Raw genomic sequence first — 21,833 nt, forward strand, 5'->3', positions numbered from 1 at the left:
AACAGCAGAGAAGAGATGTCAAGTATCAGGACGTAAACATTAAATTTTTCTTGTTCTTTTCTATATAAATATATATATGTGTGTTTATTATTGTATTATTCGAAATAAATCTATGTTTCTATGAATGATTTTTTTTTTTTTTGCGGCCCGCCTAAAGTTAAACCTTGTTTGTTTGGCCCAAGTGTACCTATGAGTTTGACATTCCTGATCTAAAAAAAAAAAAGGCTTCATATTTACTTGTTTACTTTATTAAACATTTCTTGCAATATAAGCTGTTTAAGTTGCTTCAATTTTTGTGCTAATACTTTCTCTTTAATTCTATAGACAGACAATTTTTTGTTCAGTTACAAAGTTCTATTGCTCAAGTCCTGTAACTGCTGCATCAAGAATTCTGACTAACTTATCAATCAATTTTTTTTTCATTTTCAATAACTTCTCTGTCTCTTTCTTCACTATTGGTAGCAGTATTTTCTGGATATAGAACCATACTACAGATTTCGCCATCTGTTAATTGATTGATGTTTGGCACATTTTCATCGCAATGAAAAACTTTTGCAATATTATCTTCATTTACTACTGCTTCTATACATTTCTTTCTCTAAAACTTCTTAAGTAAAAAAAATCTATTAATTGAAAAATTTCGCTTTTGGTTTAAGACATCCGAAAATCTTCGAACTCGCGGCTATCATCTTCATCATCCTCGCAATGAAATATGGTAGCTGGCCATAAATTATGCCAAGCATTTATTAAAATATCTGAAGACACATCCTCCCACGATCTTGCAATGCTCCACACAGCAGATTTTGTGCTAAAATATTTCAAAAATTCTTGAACAGTCTTGCCATTATTCAAGAAATTTAACATGAATTTTTAAAATGCTACTTTATATTTGTATTTCACTGCGTGCACTATACGATATCCATAAGATGAATGAGGGACGTATAATTTGGAGGAAAGAATAATATGGACGGGACGTATAATTTGGAGGAAAGAATAATATGGACACATTACCTTTCTCTAAAACTTTAAGTAAAATATGAGCCGAACAACTGTCTACAATCAAGAGAATTTTTTCGTCATCAGGTAAACGAACCGAATTCAAATGTTGCCGAGCTCCGGGTATGAAATGATTTTCAAACTAATCATTCATTAATGCCTGTGTCATCCATGCTCTTTTATTTTCACGATATATAATGGGGAAGTTCTTTACTCCTTTAAATGCTCGAGCTTGTATATTTTGCCCGATTACGAAAAGTTTACACTTGTGCTTTCCCGCAGCATTTGCGCATGCTAAAATTTTTAGTTTTGATTTGGAATCTTGGACACAAGTTGGAGCCTTTTTTGTAGAGGTTGGTACAGTATTTTCCTGTATATATTGCCAGAAAAGACCAGATTCATCAGCACTGTAAATTTGTTCTGGAGATAAACTTTTCACTATTAATGAGTTGAATTCATTTGCAAATAGTTCAACAGCTTTCACCTGAAACTTTTAATTGCCTTTATACCATTTGAAATTTGGTTTACCAATCTGTCTTATATGTACACTCAGGTTTTAAGTTCATTTCTTCATGAAATATTTTGGCTTGAGCTGTTTCCGTCAATGGCTAGCCCTCGCTGCGACGCTATCTGGCCCATTCAATTATTACTTTGTCGTGATCATCACTTCTACATAATGAATAATTTTTGTTACCCATTGCAACTGCAGTGTCAGAATCACTAAAAATTCAAAAAACTTTTTTCTGTGTTCTCATGTCATATACAGCTGACTTTCCAATGCCATACTCATCGCATAATTTTAAGGCGGATATACCTTTATCCATTTTTTCTAGTAATTCCACTTTTTGTTTTATGGACACCAAAACAAGCTTTCGCTTTGTAGATCCTCTTGCAACTCCAGAATTAGAAAATATTTTCGATGATAATAATCAAAAGTTTTCATAAAGTTGCATAATAATAACAGCCTGCCAAAAATAATAAGCTGACAGTTAAGGAACAGAGCAATTTGCTATATTGACTGAAATTCCTTGGAATAAATAAAGTATAATTTTTAGCCTAGCCTAATAATGTCTGCTATGCATTATTGGATAAGTTTCATGAGATTGGCGATGAAAGACAAGTTCTTCCGCTAAATTTTGTCTTGCTTCTACAGCGCACTGAAGCAGTTAAGCCTGAATTGTATAAATTTAGTTATTTATTATACTTAGGTCTATTTTTTGCACATGTTTTAGGCTTACCTGAGTCCTAAGTAAATAAATTCACACATACACTTAAGGCTTAATGAAGGACGGCGCTAGATATCTTACTGTCTGATACAGTCTCTGAGGGTCCTAAATTCAGCTACCAAGCACCTCCCTAAGTTCTAAACTTTTGTCGTCCCTAAATTTTGGGTCCCACAACATTCCCTAAATTCTAAAAATTTTGTCATCTCTTAATTTTTGCTGCTTCTCTAAATTCAATAAATTTTGTATTTCCTTAACTCTGCCCGCTAGTGCGGTCGTACGAGCTCTGGCGCCATTTCTGTGTTATTGTGAATAATAAATCAGTTATTCTTAATTCAAATAGCAATAAATATGATCTTTTGGTCTATGAGTATCATTAACAAAATCCTGTTTTGGTTATGAATATCATCAACAAAATCCTGTTTTTAGCATATGGAAAGAAATTTTTGTTAAATATTTCATCGTCAATATTTCTTAGCGTATTTAACTTAAATCTGTACGTAAAGTCAATATAAAAGGTTACCATTCTTTTTATTATTCAGTTACTAATATAAAAAAAATATTTAGTCATTCCTGATGAGTCATTACTGAAGTTATCATGCGTTGATAAACACGTGGTGATGAAAGCAAAATATAATAATGATGCACGAGGTTGGTGTCAGGGATATAAAATATTAGTAGTGTAAAATCAATGATGGTTCTATTTAGAATGTTTTGGCTTGAGATGTATGCCAAGCAGATACGCAGCTATGGAGCCAAATTATTGATCACACAAATTTATGCTAAAATTACTGTTTCTTCAATAACAAGGTATTTTATTTACTGCTGAAGTGAAATTAAGAATCAAAACTCTCCACATGTGTTATTGGGAGGGGATCAAGAAAACACGCGTAAAGCATACAGAATAACAACAACAACAACAACAAAACAAAGGTTGGTAGTGGCTTTGAGGTCTGGATTTTAGATCATTCCGGATCTGTGACTTTGTACTGTACTAATATGTTTGTATGGATGGACTAACTGTCAGTTAGACATGAAAAATGCATATTTATATGCAAAGCTCAATAAGAAAATATATATGATCCATCCAGAGGGATTTCTTCAAGAGAAAAATAAAGTGTGTTTATTACACAGGACCATTTATGGTCTACATCAAAGCAGCCATGAATGGTTTTGTGAATTTTAAAATACTTTAGAAAATCTAGATGTTAAGAAAATACTATGGTGCAACTGTGTTTATAAAAGCTCTAGTGTAATCCTCTTGTTATATGTACATGATATTGTAATCTTTAGTAAAGATCAACAGTGTATAGATAAAGTAATATCACAGTTGGGTAAGTTTTCCGGTCTTAAAGTATTAAGCAGAACTATTTAGGTCTTACAGTATTAGAACAGAAAAGTACTTGGAATCGAATTTTTAGAAAATGACAAGGGCTCTTTGATACATCACCAAAAATACATCGAAGAAATTTTTGAAAAATGTAAACATTTTCAGATACCAATAACTTCACGTCTCATAGCTAATAGCACTATTCTTACAAAATTAGATTGTCTGTCTACAAGTGCAGAAATTGCTGAAACATGAAAATTGCCCTTTATAAATCTATTGGGATGTTTAATTTTTGTAGCTAATAGGACAAGGCCTAATATTACATATGCAGTGAATATCTTATCACAATTTCAGGAGAATCCTGGAATTAGGCATTGGGAAGCATTGTTGAAATTGCTTGGTTATCTCAACAGTACTAAATTATATAAGTTAAACTTATCAAAGATTAAACATCTAAATGTATATTGTTATTCAGATGCTGGTTATGCAAGTATCAGGGATGACCGTGTGAAGCTGGGTGGAATCATATTGTAGTTGGATGAAGTACTGGTAATTTGGAAAACATTTCAACAAAAATGTGTAAGTTTTTCTACCATGGAAGCAGAGTACACTGGTGTGCAAAAATTAAGGACAAGATGGTTTTTTCAATATAACTTTGTACAAAAGCTTTCCAAATCAACACATTTAATACCGTAAGATCCCCAATACGTAAGGACATGAGTAATGTAAGCAACACTTACTAAAAGAGAAATCAGAGGGATAAAAAGAAGCTTTATTGAAAAAGTAGCATGGAGCGCAATGCGACTGAAGGCTGAAACATCCCTGCGATGGGTGTCCAGCAAGAAACATCTGGTCTTTAATAGGGCATATGATCTCCCCTGACTGCTAGGCAGGTTTCACAGCGTCTGCCCATGCTGAGAATGAGGGTGTCCATGAGTTGTTGAGGCATTGCTGCCCATTCGTCTTGCAGCGCCAATCGAAGCTCTGGAATCGTTACTGGTGGTAAGGTACGAGCTGCCATCCATCTGCCTAGAAAATCCCATACATGCTCGATGGGATTCAGATCCAGAGATCGTGCCGGCCAATCCATACGTTCAATATCCTCACTCTCTAAGAGCTGTTCGGCAGCTACTGTGCGATGACATGGTGCATTGTCGTCCATGAAAAGGAACTGCGGACCCATAGCGCCACTAAAAAGACGCACATATGGAAGAAGAATCTCGTTACAATAACGGGTCCTGTTGACTGAACCTGCGTCGAAGATGTGAAGGTCTGTACGACTACCAAGTATGATGCCTCCCCAAACAAGAACACCGCGACCTCCATACCTGTTCCTTTCAATGATGTTGGAGGGATGATTGCGGCTTCCCCGCTCTCTCCAGATGAGTATGCGATGAGAATTGCTACTCATACTGAATCTGCTCTTATCTGTAAAAAGTACTCGTCCCCATTCATCGTCTCTCCAATTCCGGCGTTCCCGGCACTACAGACAACGCCTTTTCCGATGGGCAGGCGTTAGAGGTACACACCATACAGGGCGTTCTGCAAACAGACCACCACCGTGCAGTCTTCTGGCCACGGTAAAACACGATATCGGTCGTCCAGTCGCCTGTGTCTATCGATTTCTCCCGCTGTCTGCCGCCTGTTTCTTCTGGCCTGTAAGGCAATTTACCAGTCATCTGTGGGTGTGGTTCCTCGTGGACGACCACTACTAAACCCCCGGATAGCTGTTCCTGTAGTTTGAAATTGTCTCCAAAGTCGTGAAACGATGCTGTGAGCAATTCCGAACTCTGCAGCCACACTTGTCACACTGCGGCCTTCCTGCAACTTCCCAATGGACTTCGAGTAAAAGCATCCAGATGTCGTCTAACAGATTGATTATTCGCCCTTTCTCGCTGAGGCAGCAACTCGGTGTGATTTTAACTGCTATACGGCATGCAATCTCTTTGCCAGAAATACTGATCTTACACCGACAACATGCTTTACACTACTCAGACACTCCCCCATTACGTCTACCTGCATATCTGTGCATGTGCTACCGTACATCACCTTACTTAACCTCCTGATTGGTCTTTCTGTCCACTCTGCCTCTTCGTTCAGCTGATATGCTAATTTTTCGACTTCGTCCTTAATTTTTGCACACCAGTGTATATTGCCTTATCGGAAGTTGGAAAGGAATTGATGTGGATGAAAAATGTCTTACAAGATGAAGTTCTGAAGTTCAATTTGAAAGAATGTGAACTATTTTGCAATAACACATCTGCCATTGATTTTTCTAAATCACAAAACAGAAAACTATCAGAATAAGCACATTGACGTATGATGAAGAAGACTGCTGAATGATGGGATGTTTGACCTCGAATTCATCCCCACCAAATTAAATAATGCGGACTTACTATTTAAGAAAATTGTAACTGCTATAAACGTGAAAAAGCTTTGTTTAACTGTTTATAGTATTTAAGGACAATAATTATTGTGTCCATATTATAGAATCAAAGTATGAATTTTGTTAAATTCTCTGTAAAGTTCCCCCCCCCCATGAGAGGAAATGAGGGCTGCTATTAACTTAATTTTCTGTTGATTTCCTCATGCAAATTAGTTCAGAGGTCAATTAGCAATAAATTAACATGGTTACCGCTGATTGGCCAATGTTGTGTATATATATACAGAGATCGTGAATGCAAAGAAGTTCGCTGGTTTTCTTTTGTATTTTGTTGTTTTTAACGTAAATGCTACTGTTACAAACTAGTTTATTTTATGAAATAAAGATTAAAAGATAAAGATTAGATTTTATGAAATAAAGATTAGTTTTATTTTTATATTAGTCCCAACATTTATTTAAACGAGGCAAAGTATGCTTTTGCAACTGCTCCAATGCCAACAGTGATGAGTCAGTCCAGAATTTTGTCCTTGTGTTGATGTTTGATTAGATTAGTGCAGGCCCGAACATGTCTGTCCTTATCTGCTCGAGTCAGCTCATATGGCACACAGTGATTGAACTTGCATGTCAAGTTTATGCAATGAACAGCGTGACTAATGGACATGGCACTCATGTCTAACTCATTAGCAAGCTCTCGAAAACAGTTGCATACTGATCTTATTCTACAAGTTCTTGCAAACAGGCCTTATCAACATCAGTAGGGTGGCCAGAGTGCTGTTTTTCTTGAAAATCAAAGTCCTTGTTTTTGAACTTTTGGTACAAAATCTTCACAGTGTCATATGATGCATTAGAAATGGAAATAAATGATGATTCTAATCTGGTAGCATTGATATTTCCATTTCGGACATCTTGTACTTAATGATAACGAAATTTTTTTACAAATTTCACAACACAGTGTTCTAAAACAAGTCTCTTTCTTTCAAATACCAAAAATTATTTGACAAAATATGATTAAACATGCCAAAGTTAACTATTTATAGAGACCATATTTGCGGTGGCGGGAAACTTTTGTTAAAACCTGATAAACATTTGCAATCATTTATTGCTTGCTGTTACATTCATTTAGTGATAAACAAAATTCCTTTTTGAGCTTCCTTAAATTATATTTATAGAGTAGTTCTTTCTATATGACAAAGGAAAAAAAAAAAAAAAATGTTCTACAGGTGAAGAACTTTGAGAACCACTGTTGTACATTATAATGTAAAACCAGATAATTAATCATACTAAAAACAATTAAGGATTATTTGCTCTTCTGTAGAAGGCTTTCTGAAGGAAATGATTTTATATATATCCTTATTATATATGAAGAAAACTATGAAAAATCTCCAATCTTTATTTTCACAAAATCTATCCAAAATATGTCAATCTATTTGGTCCATCTACATCCAAATGTGTCAATCCAAAATTTACAATCTATTTAGCTCATGTATAACTCAAAATGGCTACTTAAAAATTTTGCTGACAACTGCAATCATTCATATGGCTTGGCTCACAAACAGAAAAAAAAAGCTAATTTCAGCTTTTTCCCAATAAGTAATACTATCTGCTGTTTGCAATAAATATATCATTTCCTCCTTTTTTTTTTAAAGGCCAAAAAAGTTTCATTTATAAATAATGCAATCAAACAAAACATAAGGCTGATTATAATATTAAAAATGCCAGTTACAAGTTTCTAATTTACAATGGCAAAGTATTCGAAAAGATCATTTCAAATATATCAAAAAGGAAACTTACAGTATTGTGGCTTATATTTGTGAGAGTCCATACCCATGCAACACTCAGAAAGGGAAAACTGAGCAGTATTAGGTGTAAGAGCAAAACAGCTATTGTGTATGATAGCCACATGCCTCGACTATTTAGCCATAGACTGTTTGGATTTACTTCGCTAGGTGTGCCTCCTAGCATCATCTTTAGAAGAATCTGAAGAGAAAAATAAGCCATATAATGAGGAATAAGTAAATAAAAAAGAATGACAAAAATCTTCTATATTTCCAAATACAGTATTACTGTTTAACGGAGCATTTAAAGATATCAAAAAGTAAAAGTTGCCTTCCAAAATGTTGTGCTGTAACATGCAGTTAATAATTTAATGGCAAATTTACAACAAAGTGGTAACTCACATCAATAAATAAGATAATAAATTTACATCAATAAATGAGAATTAAATATATATCAACCATCAGAATTTCTAACATACTTGTTAAAAAGGAGCATGATGAATGCAAAACATACACTGATGGCCATTAAAACTGCAACACTGTGAAGGAAAGCAAATATAAAAAATCTGATGTGTACACCACATGACTTCCTTGTACGGAATATTAAATTATATGCATTTTTTTTTATTCCTTTTAAACTTATTAGATTAAATTAAACCTACTTCGCTGACAGCGCATAAACCACGCATTCTTTAAAATTCACTTTGTTTACCATAGCGACACTCTGGCGCTAGGTTTACTTAACATATATTTCGTTCATATTATAACTCAGAATGCACAAAATTTATATCATTTAACATATTAACAAGCCCACCCCTTGGAATGAAATGCTTTGAAAATGGTCGAGTTGTCAGACAACAAACCCCTCCAAAAAAAAAAAATCGCTTTCGTTTTCTGAAATCTCTCTAAGATGGCCCAGCCTAGGGCAGTATGTTTGCTTCCCCTTAGTGTGATGGATAAGCCATAAAATTGCCTCCCCGCTATTGAATGGCAAGAAGTACTTCTTGGCTTTAGTTTCATCTCTTCTCTTTCTTTGTACTTGTAGTTTGTAGACTTGTTTTTAATATGTGACGTCTGAATTTTCCGAAATCTTTTTAGGATGTTAGCTTCCAAGCTTGTAAATTTTTCAGTTATTCGACATGTTTTATTGCGCAGTATTTTAAGAAAGATCATCATTTATTTTGTTACACAATTTTTTTAACATTTACTTATATATTTTATTTAGTTTTAGTAGGCCAATTTACTTTGGGAAATTAAATTTTAATCCATTCTTTTCCCGACTCAGTTTTCATCACATTATAAGTCCATATATATTTACGATGAAAGTACAATATTTATCAGGAATTTTTGGAAAATTTGACATACGTATTTATATTTTAGCATTGAATTTTTTCCCCAAGTTGTTCGTTAACAGTCGAGCTCATCTTCGTAAACGCTTGATCTTTTCAGCATGGAATTGGCAAACAATAATCTTTCTAATGTTTTTTGGGATTTTACAGCAATTTCTAGAATTTTGGCGGTTTTCTACAAATATTTTGTTAAGTTTAGCTACTGTACAGTTGTTACTAATGTGGAATTTAAAACCAAAAATGTATTCTTTCGTTGATTTGAGAGATCGCATTTCGAATTTAAACAGAAGTTTAAATGAATTTGATACAATCTGACCACAGACTAGAAAGAATTATTTCTCTGTGTTGGATGGATTTTCTCACTTTTCCGTATTTTATACATTAAATGCATAAAGCAGACACGCACAAAAATCCCTTTTGATTCTTACGGTTTCAGTTAAATGAATTGTAATATATATATATATATATTTAAACTTTCAAAATGTATTTGCTCGTTTATGCATAAATTTAAAATCGTGGGACTTCCACTTAATTATATGACTAAATTGCAGTATTTAAGCTAATAACTGAAATTATAGTACTGAAATGACATAGAATATAAGAATAATCATAGTCAATTTAAATAAATTTATATTCTATTGTAGTCTATTTAAATAAATTTCTATTTTCATTTAAAATTTGTCATTATTAGCATCTCCCGCAGTTTTATGCAATCATAGGATTTTCCGAATTCTATTAGGTCCTTAGCATAATTTCAAGGCCTAACAGAAAAGTGATAATATGGAAAGACTATGTCTTAAGTACCAATAGCCAAGTATTTGTAATTAAATAATTAAATAAAAATAAATATTGAATACCAGCCGCTTTTTTATTTATTTTTAGTCATATAACAAAAGATAAACAAGAATACTATTACATCTAAGAATTATTTAGTAAATTATTTTGCTAATTTTATATGAATGAGGAAACATGGTAAAAATGTTTTAATGATTGAATTCACCGTTAAAAATCAAACAAACCCCAAAATTCCTTTTTCCCAAAACTGCGTAAAAAGTTTTGATTAAATATGAGTTGAATGAGTTTTCCAATTCTGTTTTGAGTGATATAAATTAGGATATAAATATTATTAATTTGGGATATAAATAATTATTAGTAATAATTTTTATATTATAACTTAACAGAATATCGTTTACCGTTAAAAATTATATCTAAATTAAATTTTGTAAAAGAATAAAAAATATAATTAACTGTTCCATTTTGTCCTTTGTGCATCTATTTATATAAAAATGGAATCTGGCTAGGGAATTTATGACTTATACATGAACTAAAAATTGGTATCTTGAGAAAACTTGTCAGAATATAAAAAGCGTATATTCTGTGATATTAGTGTATTAATCATACTTCTGTATACGTAAATGCAGTTTATAATTACCAGGATAAGTATCATAATGGATTTTATTAAAACGACGAAAACTGAATGCATGATCCTAGCTTTATCCCGTTAAGTATTGCTTGGCTCGTAAACAACACGAGTTTTATTTTTGAAATATTATTCCAAATAAAACAGGAAGCATTAAACGATATGCATTTTAAACAGTTTTACTTTTTTATATGCATAGAAATGTTTAGTAGCTTTAAATTGTACTTCATTTCTAAAACTTCTGTGGTACTATTTTTAGAACAGATCAAGGACTTTAAAGAACAAGTATATTTTAGTAATATGCAACGTTAATGATATAGTTCAAATGTTATTGAACAGCTGTGTGATTTGTAACTGGCACTGGAAGAAGTAAAATTTATCTGATGATCCAGTCTTCATTTAATGAATTAATAGAGAATGATACAGGGTGAGCTGCTGGTCAGCATGTTAGTTAAATACGAAAGCTAAACTACTTTCTTTTTTCCCACTGACAGTGAGGCAGCCAATCCACTGGGGCAGTTAGCATAGGCAAACTACTATTTGCTTGTACAAAAACTGTACTTAAAGCTTACAGCTTATTTTAAATAAATTTCGTATAGTGAATACAGCTCCCCCGAAAAGCTCTGTTTTCTATCTTATTTGTTTAAGATTTCAGATTAAAAGAAAATAATCAGTTCTGCTTCTCAGAGACGGGATTCCTGCCTGTTTGTTTTTCGTGATTTTCTACATGTGTAACCCAGTTTCCCACTGAAAGGGCTCCACGAAGGCCCATAGCTCTAGTAAATAAATAGTGGAAAAAAATACAAATTCATGTAGATTTTATGTAAAGTAACATCGATTGATCGATGTGTATCTTTTGCATTGAAGAGGGGGAAAAAAAGAAAACTGCAGTTTTTGACACCATTAGGAGTCATACATTAAAAAAAAAAAAAAAAAAAAAAAAAAAAAAAAAAAGATTATTCTGTCTAGTAGAAAAGGTTATGCTATTAGAATATGACAGAGTAGATGTGGACTATTTGCATAAGGTGAGGAATGCTTTTGTGAAGGATTTTCGTGGGAAAGCTGACTCCTATTCGCATTCCATAGGTGAAAAACCACGAAAACAAATCATGCGCTTATCATTTTCGCCTGGAATCGAATACCGGTTGAACTACCAGTATTCAGCTGCCACAGATAGGACTTCTACACTTACAAAGAGCCTTTTGCTTAAGAACTGTTTATCACCTCTTTCCTTCCCCGATGTTAGGTTTTTGTCGTTATTAGGGGACGCTGTTTACTGTTGTTTGATTTCAATGAATAAAGGCAAAGCAGACAAAGCCTCTGAAAAACCTGAAAGATAAAATGCCTTCAGGTAGGATTTATAAGAAACTGGTTTGCGTTTGTTTCATGCATCAGGGAATTTCATGCATCTGAATTTTGTGTATGTTTCTTTCATTTAGCTCAAAACATACAAGTACTCTCTATTTTAAGAAAAGAATGTTTCTGGAGAGTATTTTATAAGGGTAAATTACTTGTATTAATGTTACACATGGAGGGAAAATCACGAAAAGATCCGTACAGTTAGCTCGTTCATCAGTATTCGGAGCCAGGTTTAATTACTGTGGTTCAATGATCTTAATCACTTGTGTTCTAAAGGGCCTAATGAGCTTTGCATTTTTGTTGATCAGGCTAATTTATGTTGAAATCGCACGAAATTTATCAAAATTTAAAGAACTGCTTTCTGATGAAATATTCCAGTAATTTTGATTTATCAGAAATTTCGAAATGTGTCAGGTTTCTGGAGTATGAGTACATGTGAGCACATAACATTTAAATTTAGTCATTTTAAACATAAATCAGATAGCATATATTTTATGGTACATAGAGTAATCTTCAGTACTATGTAATTAATTCCCTAAATATTAAAGTATGTGAAACTTGAATTAGGAATTATAGCAAATCATTCCATAAAAATATGGTACGCCAGTATTAGTCTAGATAGGATCAATTATGCATAAATATTGTAGTAGGCATGTCAGGTAACAATTTGTTAGCAGTATAGATATCATTAATTTAAAGGAGATAATAACAATATGTGTGCCTTTTGTTTTAGCATAGTTCTGCTCCCGTTACTTTTAAGCTAAACATATCACTTGAAATAATTTTTTTTCTAAAATCAGAGGGATATTATTAACAATTCTTCTTTATATATATGAAGTTTATCCTTTATAATATAAATAATTGAAATGCTTAAATTTGATATTCTAATAAATATTTTATCTTAACTTTCTGAAAAATTGAATTTATTTTAAAATGTATAAAAATGAATTAAATCCTGAATTTTTTCCAGTCTTATGATAATAAAATTTTAGAATCATCAGTTTGTATATCCTTATATATTATAAGAAAGTATCTGATTCTTTTTTGAGGGCTCTTGTGATGTAAGTGATAGTAGATCGGACTAGCAGTCGGAAGGTCTGAGCTTCGTATCCCTGCGAGAACATAGAGGATTTTTCGTATTTTCTCCTCAGAAAAAGGGAATGTATGGAAAGGTGATAGATGATAATTCGTGAACACATGAATTAGGCCGATAGAGTCTCGTGCTTCTTCTCTTTCGACCTATCAGAGAGAAAAAATAAGGAATTATGCCATTCTCCCTATCTTGCTACAAATGGATGTTCTTCCAATTAGAATTTGGAAGACATTGTTGGTAGAAGAATAATTACAGCACTGCTGAATTTTCGCATTTCTTGCTTCGAAAAAATCCAAGGTCCGCCTATTACTCCGCCTTTTGCAAATTTTTCAAATTTACTTTTTCTGGTATCGCTTTTCCATTACAGTATGTTATAGGTGAAACAACCCCATAAAACATTTTTTACATAATTTACGTTCAAGTTACATTAAAACACAATTTTCGGAATTCAACTTCCTACATATGGGTTCCCTCTTTTTTTATACTTCTAGTAAAATTATATTAGGAGATAATATAATCAATATTTCTTTAGTAAATAAATTATTATTATCTTACTTTGCGCAAGTATTAGAAAAACTTCTTTTCGAGCTAAGTGAATTTTAGATCATTCAACATATACACCGTATTTTATAATTTCATTACACAAAAGTTTTATACCTTAGAGAGTATATCTTTTCTAATAGATTTCGTATTGCTTGAATTTTGAGGGAAAAAGAAAGTCAAGATTTTTACAAATAAAAACAATAAAGAAACTGTATTTTCCTCCGTTCAGTACTGTATCTCTTTACTGACGTGTGTGTGCGATTATGGCAAAGCCTCGAGGGGGAGGGATGCCTTCGTGGAGGACTTTCTAAGGGAAACTGGCTCGTATACACGTTACACATGTTGAATACCATGAAAGTGCCCATGCAGCAATCCCGTTCGCGGGATTCGAACCTCGGACCGAACTATCAGTGTTCAGCGACTTTACTGCTCGGCCGCTGGTGGGCCTCTCTTTAATGACGAATTAACACCAATAGATAGGCTGTTTTCTCCCGAAGGTTCGGCCTCTCTGTAAACAATTAGGGGAAACCGGAAAAGCAATAAAATGATTTTTCACTCATGAATCGGCATCTTCAAGAAGCATCGACTCCCAGTGAATAAAAGCGACCATCTGGCAAGATGTATTTTAGAATAAAATGGTTTGCAAATCCAAATAACATTAATTTAGAGAAATTTTTATGGATGCAATATATAATTCTTAGATAAAATTATAAAAGTAAGTAAAAGGGCGCGATGTAGGGTGTTTTTCGCTACTTTTAATTTTTAGAATACGGCCCCAAACATATTACTGTCGACCCTGTATTTAGATTTGCTAACTTTACTAAAGCACACGATATCTATCTTCTAAGATAGCAATATTTCACTTCCAGCGAACTTTCTAAGGAAAACGTACATGCATTTAGGTTTACGTATAGAGAAAACCATGAAAATTCCATGCAGCTGATCTATTCCTTCGCTGAAAATAGAAGCCTAGAAGAATTGATAGTGTTGTGTTGCTTCAGCGACTAGATTTCTCACTTTGATTTTGGAATTAGAAATATAATTACAAAGATCTCCACTAGAGGAGATCATAATTCATTATTTTTTTCATTCATATAAAATCTGGTTAAATATGTTTTCTCGTTTATAAATTACAGAAGTTTTTTTTCTTTTTTTTTTTCAATAATTCCTGATATTTTAAAGGTAAATTTTCATGTATTTTTTTTTCCCCCCTTGTAGCAGGTTTAAATAGTCGTTGATTAAACCACACTAATTTTACCTAACAATCGGAAAATGACACAAATGACGTGAACTCTTTCATAATTATATTACTCATTAGCATCAAAAAAAAACTTAACTTGGTTTGAAGATTACCTCAGAAGAGTTTTTTTTAATTTCTTAATTTAGATGCCATACAGTTTGGTAATACATATCTTATAATACAAGATAATAAGTCTGGTTATACTACAGCCATATCAGTGACCGATAAGACCGCTAAATATTAGTTGTTCGATTTGGATTCAAATTCAGACGAATGAATGCGATGGCTGTGTGGTATTTTTCCATGTATAACATAAGTATGAGCTATTCGTTAAAAAGTCCTCTATGAAGGCATTTTTCTACTTAAAAGCAGATAATCCTCGTGTGTTTTGCTGTATTCAAACAATCCTAGCCTTCAAACTACGACACCTATCACTCTAAATCAAGATGTAAGTTTTATTAACAATATTTTTAAATCGGGCTTTCGGGGTTCCAGTGGCCAATCGCTAAAACCGCTGAATACTTGTAATTCGACATGGGTTCAAATCCGTTTTCTATGTTCAGTGTGGATGAGATCTAGTTCCCCTTAGAAATTCCCTCCATGATAGTTTCAGTCCTCTTGCGCAGATTCCAAATCCATTAAATTTTCTTTATTAAATACAATTATAATTCTTTCTTTTTAGAGAAATCGCAGGGAAAAAAAACTGTAAAAATCAAATCGAGTGCAATTACGAATATTTTAAAATACTTAAAATTTTGAGTGGGAAAGCTTTTTTAATACGTTCATAAGCAACTGATAATTAGGGGAAGAAAATTGGCATAAAACTTTGTCGATTTCTACAATAATCTACATAAATGCGTTTTCAAAAACTTCTGCTGAAATATGAAGAGTTGTATTTGTAAAGCATTTATTAGTGAGATCTGTAATTATATACTCAGCTTTTAGTTTTCATAACCTTCCAGTCATCAGAATAAAGTCATTAAGAGTAAGGGGGAGAAAAAGGAATTTTAAAGAAAAGATTATTTTTACAAAATGACTCAAAATTTCCTGAGCTAGTGTAAGTACTTATGTAACTCAAATAATTAAATATTTGCGAAAATTTTGTTGACCTCTCTCAGTCTTACCAATATTTCTGTATAGATATAGAACATAATTAAATATCGATAATAAGTATCATAGGTAGTGGAGGATATAGAATGAGCATCACAATATATAATTCAGTTTGTCGCAAAAGCAGCCACTTTGATAAATGAACATAGCTGTCAGGAATCGCGTATGAATGTCACATACATGCTTTATAATACCAAGAATGCTATAAAAATGACGGTTATTTGATATCAGCATTTACTGAACTTTCCAAAATGTTTAAAAATATAATATTTAAGAGTCAGCAAGTTTGTTTAAAAAATTGTACGCATTTCAATCACGGTGTTTTGTCGCTATCAGAAGCTGTCTATAATCAGAAGCTTATCATCGATATTTAGACTTTTTCTCAATAAGCTACCGAATCCAAATTTTGTACTCGCACCGTTTACGGATGGAAATACGGCTAGGTAAACTGAGTTTTATAAAATTCGATTTAGAGGTCTTAAAATTTAATGTTGAAAAAAATTTTTGCGCATATTTCCATTTAAAGAATAAACTAAAAATCTCACAGATTTTAAGTTTGCATCCTTTTACAGAGCGTAAAATAGCTTTTGAAATAAAATTTGCATAAAATTAATATAATTTCTGATTTTGGGCGAATTTTTAAAACTTTATACTTTTATGAGGTAAGAGGAATTTTGGAAGTAAAAGACAACCAAAAGGAGAAAAATAATTTGTCGTACAGATTAATGGGAATAAGAGCCCCTTTGAAAAATTCCTGTACAGTTTTATAACAAGCATAATAGATTCTTAAATAACGAAATCAAATATCGAATCGCATTGTCAAAAGTATAAGATTTATAAATTTATCAAGAGAGCTGCACGTTTTTTATTATTTGTGATATATATTTGTAGAATTTTTTTAAAGAGAATTATTTAATCACGCGTTCCCAACAAATTATATAATACATTATTTTTCTCATTTTAATGCATTAATAATTTTATGAGTCATAAATAAAAATTTATTTTATAAAAACTTGTGTTTTTTATTCAGTACTTGTTCTAAAATGGAAATTCTTAATTCCTTTTATATATACATTCACTTTGTTGTTTTTTTGTTGTTTGTTTTGTTTCCTTAAGATTTTCCTTAAGAAATTTGTTTCCTTAAGAGTCAGTGTAAGGCCTTTATCTCAAAACATCAAGAAGACTTCTCCCCGCGCTAATGATAGCCATCACTCATTGTCATCAGGGGTGCGCGAACCCTTGTCCTCTTAGGCAATGGGGGTTGGAAGTCATACAAAAATACGGGCTAGACGTTTTTGGTGCATTTTTCCGCTATTACAAACACAGGTAGATCCGTTTTCGAGGGTACATTTAAACTAACAATAATCTGTAACGAACCGTTAAGAGACCTGCATAAAAGAACGAGAAAAATACGGGTGAAACCATTAATGGGTTAAAGAATTATCTAATCGTTGCCGCATGTTCTATTCAAATACTATAATAAAGCTAGAACGATGTATAAAAGAAATTAAGCAAACAAAACAAAAAAAGGAAACAGTTTTTCACAGACGATTGAGTATTTCTCATTCAATTAATTCAGTTTTCACTTTGCGACAAGGCAAAAATACATAAAAACTCAAACTATCTGTATTAAAAATTACGAAGTAAACCAACGCTTATTTCCTCAAAAAAATTCCAGAAAGGATTAAGCATGATTTAAATAATAAATGAAGGTGTTATCTTTGTTGTTGCGAAGCTAAGTTTTTCTAGATTGGCAACAAATCCGCTACTCAGCTGTTTCAAATGTAAACAAGAGCAATGGTCGCCATCAAATTAGGCTTAGCGGCACTTAAACAATTTTAAAATTGTTGATAATTCTAAAAATATTGCATACAGATTTATTAAAGGCATAAAACCCTTAACCGGAAGATAAAAACAACATAATTCAATCATTTTTAAAGCAAAAAATGTACAATTTACAAACACATAAGAGTAAAGAAACTGAGATCACTGAACCGGGTAACAGAGTGGATATATTTATATACATTTGGTTTTATGCCCTAAGACCATTCGCAGTAATTAAGTCAATAAGAATGCAATCAAACCGCTCACCCAATTGCGAAAATATAGAAAAGGCAAAGTCAAGGGTTAAATTCACGAATTCTAATGAGAATGCATTAGCGAAGTAGGGCACTGCAGTTTTACATAATTTCTGAATAAGCTATTCGAACGAATGGAAATAATTCTTACATTTAAATTTGTATTCCATATTAAGATTTAACTTGAAATTAATGTAGATAATTACTGAGAGAATTAGATTTTTGTAGACTAGTTTACTTGAGATACGATCACTTGGAGACACGTAATATGAGCCGGCGAACCAGAATGTTGAACCATGAAAGCATAGTAAATTCTTAAATTTATGTCTTTTTCCAAATTTGTCTTTATTTATTGGCTTTTTACAAAATTTTAAACCATATTAAAATGTTTATACCTTCAGAATAAAAAGTTCTTAGAACTAACATTTGTTAACATTTTTTGTGTATACTGTTTGTTGTCGCCAACAAAGTCTGCTTGGCGAGATTTGCGCCGGCGAAACGGAAAAGTACCTAGTAAACGGAAAAGTATTGTAAATGGAAAAGTATTGTAACAAAACAATATTATTTTTATTAATGACTAGTCTGTTGTTGTTTGTTCATTATTATACTGGAGAAGTGAGGTTCCTTTTTTGAAAGACATATGCGTAAGCCATCACTTGCATTTAAGCGATTTCTCGCTTTAGTTTTTATATGCAAAAGCAATGAAAATCCCATTTCGCACAAGTAGGTGGTAGCAAAGGGTAAGAGTAACTGCAGTGCTCCGTTCACCAACTTTGGATAATGTTGTAACTTTGAACACCAGCATTCTTGCAATTCTGATTGTTTGAATTCCATTTGAGCATGTTCACTTGCTCGCATTTCAATAAGTTGATCTTTTTTCAGATTGCAGTGCTCTGTTTGGCAACTCTGGATAATGTTGTAACTTTGAACACCAGAATTCTTGCAATTCTGATTGTTCAAATTCCATTTGAGCATGTTCACTTGCTCGCATTTCAATAAGTTGATCTTTTTTCAGATTGCTATCATCCATCAAACTTAAGTCAAATAGAAATGGATCCAGTATCCATCTCTGAGTTTTGGTAATATTTCCAGCAGAAAAATATCCATTGAATGATTCGCTTAATCGTCTCAAATGTATTACAATGTCGGGTATAATTGTATTCTTTTCATTTTTCGCAATAACAGAATCAAGCAAGGGAAATTTTGCAAAATTCCCCTTTTCTACTCGACGTATCCAAATTTCTAATTTTGCTATAAATGAAGATAATTTTTCACTAGATGTTATTATATTTATACCAAATCCTTGCATTGATAGATTCAATTCATTTAAATGGCTAAATATGTCTGCTAAGTAGGCCAGCCTCAGCATTGCATCATTACTCTCAAAATCTTTTCCTAAATAACAGTTTTGACAAGTCAGTAATTGAATAATTTCTTCACGCAATTCAAAAACTCTGTTAAGCATGCGACCCTTAGATAACCATTGTATTTCGGTGTGACATAAGAGCATGGTATGATCAGCACCAATTTCTTCGCAAAATGCATGAAAAATGCGATGATTAAGCGCTCGCCCTCTGATGTATTTTACTACATTTACTGCTGCAGTTAGATGTTCTTTTAAACTTTCTGGCAATGCTTTCGAAGCAAGTGCATGACGATGCAACATGCAATGTGTTATTATAACTTTTGGTAATTCTCTTTTCATGTGTGAAAAAATTCTGAATTTTTGCCTCATATTGCTGGGGCTCCATCAGTGCATATTGAAGCCAATCACATTCATTGGTAATTGATATTTAGTAAAAAAATTTATGATGCACTTGAAAACATCAATTCCTCCTCTCGTATTCACCTCCAGTGGCTCACAAAACAGAAATTCTTCTATCACCTCTTTTTCCACCACATACCTGACAAATAACAAAAGTTGGCTACAATTATCAACATCAGTTGACTCATCCAGTTGCATGCTTATTTTTAGTGAACTGACTTGTATGTCTTCAATTACTTGCATCTGGTTTCGTTACTGTATTAAGGGATATAAAGTCAATGCAAAGGCGAAGATTACCGTCTTTCTTCATATCGCATAGAATAGGGTACGAAATTTCAGCGTTAATTTCTTCAATCAATCCCAATGACAACATTTCTTCAATTTGTTTGTCTACTTGTGGCTTCAATGCTTCTGGGATTCGATAAACATATGGCTTCTTTCTTTCAGTGTCCTTTAATCTTATTTTATGTTCTCCTACTTTAGCAATTTGTACCTTATTTATAAATAAATTGTCATATTTTCTTAACAAGTTCATCATGTCATTCCTTTTATCATCATCTAAATGGCTTAAGTCTACTTCAATAAAAAAAAATGTTTGGACTTGTCACTCACACTGGGTGGGGGATGGACTTCTAGTTCTTCTTTGTTCTCAAATATTAAACCTATTGCATGTACTTTTGGATTAAATTTTCTAATTTTATTTACGTGTACTCTTCTTATTGTACCAGCTGTCAGTTTGATTCTGTAAGAATCTGGATTACAACGAGATACTCTTTCTGCAGGTCCTGTCCATCTGGCATATAATTGACTACTGGAATCTGGAATCAGCAGGCACACTTGATCTCCAGGATTGAATTCTTCATACACTGGTGTGCAAAACTTAAGCAACAGGTGTTCTTTTTTGCATAACTCCACGAGAAATCATCTGAGAGACATGAAATTCAGAATTAAGAGACAGAATTTTGTATTTAAACGATGACAAAAGCATAATTGCGCTAAAAATGAATACAATGCATACAGTATGAAATCAAACAAAAATAGGCTTTATTGAACTCATAGTATTGTTATACATGATTGTCTGTACAAGAGGAAGAACAAGCAGATGTTCCTTACTATGAGATATGCCCTCCCCTTACTGCAATGGTTGCTTCGAACGGTCTCTCCATACTCAGAACCAGATTGTCCAACAGATCTTGAGGTAAGAGTGCCCATTCCTCAATCAGCATCTGTTTCAGTTGCTGGATGTTCCACGGAGGATGTAATCGTGCCACAAGGCATCTCCCCAAAGCATCAAACACATGTTCTATGGATTTAAATCAGGGGATCACGCTGGCCAATCCATTCGAGTGTGTGTGTATGTGTGATTATGGCAAAGCCTCGAGGGCTATCTGCCTAAAGGGAGGGATGCCTTCGTGGAGGACTTTCTAAGGGTAACTGGCTCGTATACACGTTACACATGGGGAAAACCATGAAAACGCCCACGCAGCCAGCCCGTTCGCGGGATTCGAACCTCGGACCAAACTACCAGTGTTCAGCGACTTTACCGCTCGGCCGCTGGTGGGCCCTCCATTCGAGTGATATCTTCACTTTGCAGTAACTTCTGAACAGCAGGAGTCTTGTGTGGCCATGCATTGTTATCCATAAAAACGAAGTCTGCTCCGATGACACCTCGGAACAGATGCGCATGGGGAAGGATCACCTCCTGACAATAGAAATCTCCGGTTACAGAACTTCTGTCAAAAATGTGGAGCTCTGTCTGCCTGTTCAGCATATGCCTCTCCAGACGAGATCTTCAGGACACTGTAACGGTCTCTTTCCATGATGCTACTGAGATTAAACTTTATTCCGACATCTCTCCAAATCAATTTGTGTTGAGAATCGCTCGTGGCACTAAAATAACTCTCATCCGTAAGGAGGATATGACTCTATTGGTGAGATGCCCAGTCTTTGCGCTTCTTGCACCACTGTAAATGGTGACGCCAATGGCCAACTTTCATAGGGATGCAGCGTTCAGGACAGCAGGCAAATAAGCTACCTTTGTGACAGTGTCTTCACACAGTAAACTGCGACACTTGTCGCCCCGCTGCTGTACACAGTTGTTGAACTATGGAGTTTGGTGACTGGTTTCAGGCTCTTTTCGCCTGCAGGACAATATATCGGTCATCCACT

At 33.5% G+C, this 21,833-nt stretch overlaps 1 protein-coding gene across 4 annotated transcripts in view; it reads right to left on the reverse strand.

Annotated features, from left to right (window-relative positions):
• The window catches only part of ORMDL (sphingolipid biosynthesis regulator orosomucoid 1-like), a 65,097-nt gene that overhangs the window by 33,419 nt on the left and 9,845 nt on the right, over positions 1-21,833 (reverse strand). For 3 of the 4 annotated variants that reach the window (XM_085814841.1, XM_085814839.1, XM_085814840.1), the window contains exon 2: positions 7,724-7,909. In XM_085814841.1, the coding sequence (XP_085670967.1) occupies positions 7,724-7,897 (174 nt within the window). In that variant the 5' untranslated portion in view covers positions 7,898-7,909. Of the gene's footprint in view, positions 1-7,723; positions 7,910-18,225; positions 20,590-21,833 lie in introns of those variants that run through there. The other variant, XM_085814838.1, reaches the window with a different exon arrangement.

This window comes from Stegodyphus dumicola, chromosome 4 (assembly GCF_044657685.1).
Source record: "Stegodyphus dumicola isolate Sdum_Otavi_A_Nest chromosome 4, ASM4465768v1".
In the NCBI taxonomy this organism is placed as follows: Eukaryota; Metazoa; Arthropoda; class Arachnida; order Araneae; family Eresidae; genus Stegodyphus; species Stegodyphus dumicola.